The sequence below is a fragment of the Aulonocara sp. 'chitande type north' Nkhata Bay genome, linkage group LG5 (assembly GCF_057382095.1).
Source record: "Aulonocara sp. 'chitande type north' Nkhata Bay isolate Kocher_YH1m ecotype deep benthic linkage group LG5, A_spYH_male_GT1.1, whole genome shotgun sequence".
NCBI classification, from domain to species: Eukaryota; Metazoa; Chordata; class Actinopteri; order Cichliformes; family Cichlidae; genus Aulonocara; species Aulonocara sp. 'chitande type north' Nkhata Bay.
This window is the reverse complement of record NC_141348.1, coordinates 28,806,157-28,817,951: the sequence shown is the minus strand read 5'-3', so window position 1 is coordinate 28,817,951 and position 11,795 is coordinate 28,806,157. Positions and strand designations below refer to the sequence as shown.

General features: G+C 37.1%; 1 protein-coding gene across 6 annotated transcripts; it reads right to left on the bottom strand.

Moving 5' to 3' along the window:
- Nucleotides 1-684: 684 nt before the first annotated feature.
- gnb1b (guanine nucleotide binding protein (G protein), beta polypeptide 1b) lies at nt 685-11,576 on the bottom strand. 6 transcript variants are annotated; one of them, XM_086292789.1, is made up of 11 exons: nt 11,192-11,576; nt 6,405-6,514; nt 6,205-6,243; nt 6,018-6,124; nt 5,775-5,838; nt 4,038-4,200; nt 3,665-3,731; nt 3,374-3,575; nt 3,053-3,269; nt 2,800-2,915; nt 685-2,472 (listed from the first exon to the last, which is right to left on the bottom strand). In XM_086292789.1, the coding sequence occupies exons 2-10, from the start codon at nt 6,459-6,461 to the stop codon at nt 2,809-2,811; spliced, it is 1,023 nt and encodes a 340-aa protein (XP_086148915.1). In that variant the 5' UTR covers nt 6,462-6,514; nt 11,192-11,576; the 3' UTR covers nt 685-2,472; nt 2,800-2,808. The 6 variants fall into 6 exon arrangements, with proteins under 6 accessions (XP_086148915.1, XP_086148913.1, XP_086148914.1 ...); XM_086292787.1 differs by lacking the exon at nt 11,192-11,576 and adding an exon at nt 7,973-8,103; XM_086292788.1 differs by lacking the exon at nt 11,192-11,576 and adding an exon at nt 7,980-8,088 and having other exon boundaries at nt 6,405-6,516.
- Nucleotides 11,577-11,795: the final 219 nt, after the last annotated feature.

Below are 11,795 nucleotides of genomic sequence, written 5' to 3'. Positions count from 1 at the left end.
AGAGGTAAAGCAACGGAAGCTGGTGCAGGGATAATAAAGGTGATGATCATTGGTTTCGGCAGAAAAGGTAACTCCCCTCCTCCTCTGCACTTCATCTGTGGGAGTGGCCTCCACTTTCAGGTACCTTGGTGTATCTCATTGGAAACTTTACCTGGAGCCATAACACTTGCTACCTACTTACGAAGGGACACCATTTCTTTCTCATGAACCTGAGGTATGCTAGTACTCTGGTGAGGGCGGTGAAAGCCCCACCAGCACAGACATCTACACCAGCAGAAGCAGGGCCTTCTTCTTGGTTTTTAACCAGGGTGCAAATGAAAATTTTTACTTCAAGTCATATAAAAGTGACTTTGAAATCCTTGGAAGGAAAAAAAAAAAAAAAAAGTACCATATAAAATTATGTTGCTGAAATCTGACAATAAAGAGTAATAATACAAGCACTGTTACACAATTTTTAAAAAACTCAAAAAAATTTCTGCATCCAGATGCATCACAATTCCTTCTGCATAGATCAGAAAAACAAATCCGGTCTCTCTTTAGTGAACACAATACAATTACTGCATACAAGTTAGTTCTTTTTTTTTTTTTTAAGGCTCCCTCCAAAAACTCAAAGCTGCACAAAGCAGTGAATTGTTTAAATGGCACATCAGAAGATTCTGACAGAACCCTCACAAAAACACAAAGCAAGATCTCAAACAGCTTTTTATTACATTTTCCAATCAATAACAGTACAATTTAGTACAGTATCTATCTTGCATCCAGCTCACCGTGGAACACCAACAGACCGAAATGAAATACAAAAAGTGAATAGGTACATAAGGGTGCAGAGCTCTATAATATTAATGGAAAGAGAAAAGGGAATCCACCTCAGTTGAATTGCATTTTCACTTGTGGCCATACACGAATACATCACATTTATTGTACATCATCGCAGAAAGGAAAAAAAAAAAAAGAAAAAAGAAAAAAGTGAAAATATGTCACAACTTTAACAAAAGTGCTTCTGTATACAGTGAAAATGTTGTCATTCAGATGTTCTGATTTTCAAATTTAAGACCAATGGAGGGAGGGGGGGGGGGGGGGGGGGTGTACAAAAAGTTTTAGTATGGACAGTGTGTGAGGACATTTCTGTTCCATTGTGTGTGTGAAGATTTGAAGGAGAGAGGACTTTTCAAGGATAGATTTCTCACAATGATTGTAATAATTATTACAAAATTGGCATCAATAGAACTGGTAAGCATAATTTACATTAAGTATGCAGTCAATAATAAGTCTGTTTCCATTCTTGCTCATTCTGGTGCATAGCGTTACCAGTATTAGTACATGATGTATGTATGCAGAGTTTGAGCCAAAAATAAATTGGCCTCTATTAAGTTCAATCAACAGGTTACTCTCCTTTTTGGAAACAAAAGAAAAATCTAGGATTTTTGCACCATTGAAAGCAAGTCTACAGCATGCACATCTAAATTAACTCGTGGCAGACAAAATTAAATGTCTTAACTTAAAACAGACCATTATTTTCAGACATTGATTTTGTACATTTCATTCACAGAGTTGCAACTGCAGTCCCAAGCAAAGGAAGTGTCTATTAAGTCAGGTGAGGTGTTTCACTCAAAGTGGATACGAAACACAAATCCCCTTTCATATAGTAAAATCGAGCCATGCCTCAGTTACCTCAGCACCCTAAACCAAACCCTTCCCACCAAAAGTCAAAGGCATGTACAAGAATTAAGGGGCTTAACTGGATAATTTACTGGTAATAACTCTTTCTGTACTGGAATGAGCATTCATAACTTATAGCATGTGCTTGGTTAGTTAACACAGTATTAGTTGAGAGGCAAAGCTTCATGTGCAAAAGGCTGTGATGAAACAAAAACAGCTAGTATATAAATACATCATGGACATTTTGAAAGCTGCTCGTGTAATATGATCCAAGCTTTTTACTTCTGCATGGTTTTCTCATCTGTCTTATATGATTCACCTGGATTAGAAAGACAAGCTGTAATTCAAACATATCTAAAACCACTAAAGAAATATGACAAAAAAAAAAAAAAGCCATCAAGAATAACAAACCATCAGAATAGAAATCTTAAAAAAAAAAAAAAAAAAAAGAAAAGAAAAAAAAGAAAAAAAAAAAAAAGAAAAAAAAAAGGAAAAAAGTTAAATAATTTGTACAATTACACTCCAACATTTGCTTTCAAGACGCACACATTTGCATGGGATGATAGTGTTGTTTTCTCTTTCAAGGTAACATAAAATGGTCCAAGAAGGAATGCACAAGTTTTGGATTTGATACCACAGGAGATCCTTTCTTAACTAGGTGATAAACAATTGTGCTCTTCTTTGTGTAGGAAAGGCATTGGTTTCCCTTCGTTTTTGTGGTGTCCAAGTCAGTTTAAACAGTGTTGAAGAAGATGCTGTGAACATTCTCAAGTTGTAATGGTCTTCCAGTCAACTTTGGAGTTAAATGAACATCTGAGAAACAAAGAAAGGTTAAATTTAAGATTTGAATAATATAATCTGACCTACTGTTTAGCCTTTTTTTTTTAATGTTCTGCCAGGTTAAGACCTTAAAACTTGATGGACAAAGATCAAGCACTGATTGTGTCCCATTACAAACAACAACCAAGTGTGGAACAAGCGTAAAGGTAACTGGATTTTGGAGGGAAATTGGCATTTATTTGGATACAAATGTAAAAAAAAATAATAATAACAAAAATAATAATAATAATAATATATGCAAAAAAACAAAAAACAAAAAACAACAAAAAAAACCCAAAAACAATCAAACAGTAAAAGAACCTTCAGGCTTCAATTCCAGATCTTCAGAAAACTGTCCCAGGATCCTGTTGCAACTGCCATGCCATCATCAGTAACCCCCAGGCAGCTAACGCGGTTGTCATGTCCAGCCAACACACCTATAAGCAATCATAATTGTCATTTAGTTAACAGTAGTGCACTAAGGAAATACAGGTCACATCAATTTGGATGTTACAAAGTGCTCTTGGGATTTACCAACACTAAGGAGATAAAAGGCTTTTTCAGCAATACTAACCAGCACGATCAGCTTTTAGTGTGTCCCACACATTGCAGTTAAAGTCATCATATCCTGCCAGAAGAAGGCGGCCACTCTTTGAGAATGCCACAGAGGTGATGCCACATATGATATTGTCATGAGAATAGATCATTAATTCCTGATCAGCACGCAGATCGAACAGCCTGCAGGTGGCATCATCAGAGCCCGTGGCAAAGGCATTTCCATTAGGGAAAAACTGCAAGTTCCAAAAACAGAAATAATTATTGTCCAATTATTGATTGAAACAGGAAACAAATTTAGCAAGCAAAACACTTGTATTTACATGTGTATGGAACTTACACAGATGGCATTAATGTCAGACTCATGGCCAGTAAATGTCTGTCTGCACATGCCCTCTCGAACATCCCAGAGTTTAGCAGAGGCATCACAAGCACCAGAGACAAATAACCTTGAGTCAGGGGCGAGTGACAGGCTCATGACATCACCGGTGTGTCCAGCAAATGTGGTTGTCTGCTGGCCAGTCTCAATGTCCCAAAGTGCACTGTGAAATAAAGGATTTAGAATCAGTTTGCCTGTTGTCTAGCACGTTAACTGCTCATTAACGGAACTCAATGTCATCTTTTCACTCACCAAGTGGTATCTCCAGAGCTTGTAACAATCTGGTTGTCATCAAGAAAGCGACAACAGGACAGGTATCCTAATATTGAGAGTCAATAGAAGTCATTAATACACAAGTGAAAGACAAATGTAGAACTAGCAGTGCACATTTAACCCCTACTTGCAGTTACAACTAATCATCAATTAGCAGTAAATAGATCAGTTATTTAAAATTCATTGAAAATTAAAAAAAAAAAAAAAAGACTAACAAATTTTTAAAGCAACATACACCTTATCATGCCACTGTTTTGTTGAATCCAACTATAAGTTAACATAGACAATATGGCAAAAGAAGCATGTTTTAACTGATACTTTGCTGTTTGAGAAGACATTTACAACCATTTACCTGTATGTCCAGCGAGCTCACGGCTCACACGTACATTCCCCTCACGTGTTTTCAGGTTGTAGATGGAACAGATGTTATCTAAGCCACCACAGGCCACATAGTTTCCTGAAGGCGCATATGCGCAAGTCATGACCCAGGAAGATCGAAGTGGAATGGCATGAACCTATAGAGTAACAAACAGACACATGCACAGATACTTAAGTTCCATTTTGTCAAAGAAACAAAATCTTCAAAATAGGATTACATACCTTTTGGAGAGCAATGTTACAATAACTAAATTTGGCATTTAAACACTAACACACAACAATGTCAGTCTGCCTTTATAAAGCATAAAATAAATGTCAATACTTATTTATACAATTTAGAAAGTACTGCAACTCCTTCACTTTTTACACTTCAAAGTTTCAAGCTTTCTTTTAAACAAGTATTCAGACCCTTTGCTATAGCACTCAACGCTGTAGTCAGCTGTGTCCTGCTGGATTTAATGTGTCCTTAAAATTTGTGTGTAGGGCTTCAGTAGAGTTGACCTATGTCAAAATTATTGGATTAAACAGTTTAGAAAGTTCTGCCAGGAAGACAATCATGTCAGCACATCATCAAAAAGGTCTTTATGGTAGAGTAGTTAGACAGAAGCCAAACACAAGGTTCCTTTAAGAGAAAAGAAAAAAAAAATCTCCAGAGCGCAACAACCTGACTGCAGCAGTGAACCAAAGCTTACAGCAAAGAACGCTCTGGTGGCTTGCTGACAAGTTTCCAATGGTTCCTTCGAGGACAAGCCTAGGCCTGAAATTTAAACTGAACAAAAGATGTTTCTAAACAAAAAAAACAAAAACAAAAAAAAATTCTTTTCAAGTCTAAACTATAAAAATAAGCTATTGTGAGGTACTGCCAGATCACAAAGTAAGTTCTTGTGACCCAAGCTACAACTCAGAAGAGGCTGCACTGTTGAGATATTAGACAGCATCCTGTAAAAATCACGGCCGTAATTTTTCCATTTCAATGGGAACATGATATTAGTCAATAATCTGCTGCTTAGGGACACCATAATGCAACAGCTTAATTAAACAAGAGGATGAAATAACCAGCCTTGCATTAAAGTATCCCATAAACAAATCAAACCTCTATCTACCCTTTAATGTTGGAAGAATTACCCTTTAATCTTTTTATTACCAGCTGGATCATTGTCCACAGTATCATGTTAAATTATATTATCCCAAAAGGTTCTTCAGTATCCCAAACAAGTCAGAAAGCTTTTTAAGGATCCCGAAGAAACTTCTGTCTTTGGTGGAGAAGCCAGATTACCTTTTAGGCATTAAAACAGTGTACTCATTCCTCCGATATCAACAACTGCACACTAGACACATCAGCCTCAGGGGAAAGGGCACAAATGCCTCTTGCTCAGCTGATCTGCAACACTTTTAAATATAAGTTTTCCCTCTTTTCAATTCAACATAGCCTCATAGGTTCAAAAAAATTGTTTTATCCCATAAAGAAGTACAACATAGTACAAAAGGAACAACTTAAAAGGTAAACTAAATTTATATAGTTTTATTAATTTCAAGATCACTTAGTATCCAATCTATGTAAACATTTTAAAAAATCAGAATGAAGATGACCGCACTTTTTTTGTCTGCGCTTTGTAAGGCTGTGTTGTTACTGACTCTCAACTAGATTAAACACAAGGTTTGCCTATTATTCCATTAGTCCTCATTATAAAATAATAATGAAGAAAATTACCTTATTTGTGGTATAGCTATCCCAAATAATAAGTTTGCCATCTTGAGAGGCACTGACCAAGAGCCTACAAAAAAAAAAAAAAGAAAAGAACAGTAATATGAACATCACTAACACAGTATCCAGGGGTTGTCACCCATCTATTTTTTATCCAGAGTTAAAAACAATAGAAAAATATGCATAAACTGCTGAAAGACACAAAGTTCACTATGCTCCACAAATCATATTCTGGCTGTTAGGTTTTACCTAGAATCTGTTCCCCAATGCATGGCATATATTTTAGCCAAATGGCCCCGCAGCGTTCGTCTTGTACGCATCTGGATTCGGCCAACGGGGTCAATATTAGCTGTGATCTGTAAAACATTAAGTGCTATAAGGTTCATTTCCCATCAAATGCTTTTCAACCCAAACACTATGAAAAGTTAAATGTTACCTGTGATAGTGTGGCATCTGCACATGCTTTCCTGGCATCCTGAGGAGACACAAAAAAAAAAAAGAAAAAAAAAAGGGGGGGGTCAACACTTTGGTCAGACATTTTCCATCTCACACCAGTCTCGACTGGAAGGGCTGTCAGATTTTTCAGAATAAACGTCTGTATGCTTTTATGTGGAGAAGTGATACTTTGTTACTCACTCTGATCTGATTCTTGAGCTGCTCTGCCTCTTGGCGTAACTGGTCCAGTTCACTCATCTTATTCTGCTTTTTCAATTACCTTACTCCAGCTACCACGGGCACTTGTTGCTCTAAAAAAAAGCAACACAAACAAAGGAAATATGAGGAACTTTAATCTTTCAAGCAAACCATTTTAAAATCAAAGCTGTAATGAAGACAAACGCAAAATGGGTCTGAACGCAGCTCACAGACCTGCAGTGGATAAAGATTTTCACCAAGATTGTTTTGATTGAATTGATGGCAAAAAAATAAATAAATAAAAATAAAAATTGTTTACCTACAATATGTCCAATGTGCAGTTCATGCTTCAACCTTACTTTCCCACCTCAATGTCACCAGCTAAATCCTGACACACAATTCATATTGCCAGACAAATCTTGTTAACGCATGACTTTCCAGTGATCCGAAAAGCAGTCATTATCCTGTTGACCTTAATCCCTGGGATACTCAGAATTTCAGTGATCAATAAGCCACTTATATTAATACAGAGCCGCAAAGCACGCTCAAAGTTCAGCTAATAAAATATATACATATTAATTTTACTGATTTTATATTTTTATATATATATATATATATATATATATATATATATATATATATATATATATATATATATATATATATATATATATATATATATATATAGCATTCTTAGTGTGTCTGAAATTTCTTTGTATGAAACACTGATTTCATTCACATGTAAGATATCAGGAAAAAGACAAAAGCTCAGCAATGCAATACTGAATTAAAAACTGCATTTAGCATGACAGATTCATCTACCATTTTAATTTCTGTTATGGTTGGAACATTTGTTAACTGTCCATTTCAGTAACGTCCACGTCAGCATACTTAGAGTAACGAAAAGTAAGGTTTTCCTAAGGTAGAAGAATGAAACACCTAAAAGATGGCTGCAATCAACAGGTAGGAATGGATTTATGAATATAGTATTGAATTTAATAATAAGGTCAGTAGGAGGATTATTAGTTGGACAAATGTTCTTATACTGACTCCAGTTATCCTGTAAGACAAATAACCTTGTGGTAAAATCCATCTAATGAATTATGAAAGTGCGGTGAACAAAAATACTTTACAAAACCAACCTGAAGCTGCACACGGGACATCTCTTTGAATTTAAAATGGGAAACGGATACTTCTGTATTGAACTGCAAAGAGTAAATAAGTTACCAACCTGAAGTGGAGAAAACACTCAGTTTTGACCAAATGTAAGATCAGCCATAATTTTCTACAGATTCAAGAGTTATTGTATTGTTAGAACATGTGAACGCTTGGAAGCCAAATTTTTTCTAAAGAATTGTAACTTCCTTCTATTATACGGATACTGAAGACGACGGTCACAAAGTTAAACTCAGAATTTTTACTTGTTACACATGTAACAGCTTAAAAGTGAAAAATAAATAACATTACCAAACCTAATTAACCCAGAAATTAAAAACAAAATGCAATACAGATTTAAATATGATTGTAAAGTTACTAAAGATCAAGTTAACTAGCACTGCCCTACTAGTTACCTTAACTTGTGTTTTTCCGTCAGCTCACCTATGTTACTGGAAGTTGCAGGACAAGACTGAAAGTCTTCTCAACCTTATCTACACAATCGTCTAAGTTGTCTGACTGGTTGGCCTTTCTAACTCAAGTTATCCTCTTATGCTCATTAATCTTATAATAAATGTGTCATGGAAAGTAATCATGATTAAGCATCATCCAGTGACAGCAGGATGCCATTCTCACCTTGAAAACCTCTTAAAACATAATTTTAAAACTATATTCCCAACTTCTCTCAACCTGAGAAAAATAAAAGAACTAATAATTGAAGTTAGAAATATTTACTACACTAATGTAGAGTTTCCTGTCTTAACTTTAAGTATAATTAATCCCATGAACTCAAAAATAAAACAAGAGTTTTTATTTAGTACACAGAGTTGGAAACAACTACAGAAAAAGGAGGTTACATAAGTAACTCTGCCTGATTTTGAACTTTTCCAATGAATTTAAATTAAATTCTTTTAAGTTAAACTGATGAGTATCTATCACAACTAAACTATGAAAAGCTGTTAGTTTTAAAGTGCTACTCAATGTTCAATGTTTTAAATTCAAACTTGAGTCAGATGAAATAAGACACCTACATCTTTTTGTTCTTTCTTAAACTGCCAAATTCCCCAAAAAATAAAAATAAATTCCAGTGGCAAATATTAATGTGGAATAGCCTGAAGTCATGTTATAAATCTGAGTTTTAAATATTCTACATTCAGAAATTAAAAAAATAAAATACAAATTCAATCTTGTTGACCTCTGTGGATGCTTACAGTTAAGGAGTTCCTCTCCCTCATCACTTCTCCTTTCCAAGCGCCTGATCAGGGTCAGCTGACTGCATGATAAACAATGAGCAGTGGCAAACAGCCTGAAGTTGCAGCTCACTAGTTTTCAAGTCCCTTAAGGGTAGATTGCGTCTGCTATTTTAGGTGTCTTCTACATTTTCAGTTAAATGTGTATGTTTCACTAGATAAACAAACATTTGTTCTCAAGAACATACCGGCTTATCTGTACTGTTAAATAATAATAATAATAATGCAATATTTCACAGGTCTAAAGCTGGATCACAGAAAAAGCCATAACCAGCAGTATCACTGAGCAACTCCATAATCCTAAAAGCTAAAATCCTCAGTCAATGAGTCTCTAATCCTATCCATGTCCACAAATGTAAACAGCTGGCAAAGCCTGTCCAGGCATTAGAAATATGTTTTTCCAATCATAAAAGGATGAGATTAATCTTAATTCTTTTACACACAACTAATCCAGGCACTTGCTTTGAGAAATTGCCAGGATTTTCAGCTTCCAATGACATCGCAACCATATTACAGATCCTCTCATGCAGTTGTGACCAGATACAAGTAGGACTACTTTCTGAAGGAATCCAGTAACATACAATTAACTTCAAAACACTATTGGTAGTTTTAACAACAATGCAAACAGACTTTGTGACAGAAATAAAATGTACTAGTATAAATCAACAGCATGAACTAACGTGTTTGTGTGCAAAGGTTTAACCAACAGTGTACGGGTTGTACTGATAGTTGACACAGACATTGTGTGCAGTACTGTGATTTGCCTACAACAGTCACAATGAAATCATTTGCATTGGACTTTGCGTTGCATTTGAATGGCTGCCGGATAGCTGTTTTAACTCCGCTTTTGGTTTGAATTTGTTTAGTAGGTTACTCTACAGAGGCTGCACGCACATTTCAGGAGGAAATTACACGCAATTCTGCACAATAAGGTGGCAAAAATACTGAGTGCTGCACAGTGTAAAGATAATATGACTTGCACTGAAGATGCAGCTAAACGCCATCTTGCAGACTGCTGTCCGCTAGTTAGCAAGCTCGACAGAGTAGGCCTGCAGGCAGGGCAGAGCTAATATTCAAAAAATTAAAGTCACCTTATTAAGAACAGTTACACACAAGGGTTAAAAATGTCTGGAAACGAGCAGAGTCAATGTAACGCAACACTCGCAAAATTTCATAACACGCGAACCAAATAGCCAGAATTATCTAATGCAAAATAACGTAACCACAGTCACTTCAGGGAAGACTCCGCCGCTCTTCCGCAATTATACAGGGTGCTATGTAGTTAGCTTTTAAGCAACAGTGGGTAAACCAGAAAACTGGCTTGTGGATTGGCCTTCGGAGATCCACTTACTTACATACTAACAATCTTGTTAAACGCAGTACTTCCAAGTTAATTTGATTACCGCGTAAATTTATTTGGTCCTTTTAATCTTGCAGCAGACGGAGGGAGGGGGAAGACTGTAAAACTGCAAGGTCGGGCGGCGATGGCCTGTTTTACTCCAGCAAGCGACAAATGCAAGAAGAAAAAAAAGGGGGGGGGGCTGGGTGTTTTTCATAAAGCAAATGACCTTTCAGAAAATAAGCGAATACAGAAAGAAAAAATAAACTAAATCCATGAAACCTGCAAGTTAGCTGGCTGTTTATAAGTAATGTTCCCAACACGAGTTAAGGCGTTGCATCGATGCGGCCGTTTTGTTGCAGACAGGCACCGATATGCTAACTTATTTGCTCGGCTGGTAAAAACAGGGTGTAAACGCGGCAATGGCATTTACGTTAAATAAGTGTTGCAATTTAATCCACAGAAGCGTGCGCAGAGTTAACAAGTGATGCTATAACCCACTCTTTTTAATCACAAGAAAAACACTGTTTGCTGTTATTACGGGACGTTTATTGTTCCAGCCCAACCCAGTATGTCATCATCAACTCACAAAATCTTTAAATATACCATTTCGATTATAATGTAAGTCAGTGCAATCAGTGAAGCTTTAAATTTAAGCATGATTACTGCAGTTGTCTCTTATATCATATGGTTATCAATGCATTTTATATCAAGAAGCACCTCCGCTGGGCCAACATTATTACTTAAACGCCAGCCAGAAGCTTCCTCCGACATTAATTGTAGCTAACGTTGCTCAGATGCTTGGATACTAGTTAAGTTCTGTCATTTAATTTGCAGCTAATACTCTACACCGGGATCCACCGATGCAAACACTCTTATGGCAAAATAGCCAACTTAATGCTAGCTAACCCCTGCTAACTAGAAGGCTAGGCTACTGCTACCCCACCCCCGGGCAGTTCAATTCCGCCACAATTCATTAGCTAAAGGTAGAACAGTTACAATTACAGCTCTAAAAGCAGTGTGCTGGTCGCTTCATTTTGCCTTACCTGATTCAATTTGCGCCTGTTTTTGAGTTTGGGCATTGACTGGAACACGGGACGGTGTGTATCTCCGATCCACGCATCAACGAACACCACAACGCTAGCTTACTAACTAGCTTAAGCCAGCTAGCGTAGTTTTCCGAGGAGTAGCCCTTCCCGAACGCAGGCTACGGCTGGGGGAGCTTGACAACCTCAGTCAACCAACCGGAGAGGGGAGGGGACGGAGAGGGGGGAATCACACCCACTAAAGCCCTTTAATGAAGGCACTGCCCAGGCAGATAAAAAGCCAATCTTTAAATTCACTAAAGCTCACCCAACAAGACAGCCTACTGCCTCCCTTTTGCCGAGCTTAACATCTGCCCTTTCCGTAGTAACACTCTTGTCCGGCCACCGAGCAATGAGATGGGCGCGGTAACCCTGCAGTTAGCGCTGGGAAACCCCACGTTGCAGCAGAGAGGGAGAGAGAACCTTCGATTGGAGTTCTATAACTGGAGATGCTACAATTATCATCAGCCCCCTTGCAGCGATGTTTAGCACGTCTAATTTTGTACACGCGTATTTAATTCGAGCACAATACAGTTTAAGAGAGCACAGTGTTCGCTTATGTTCT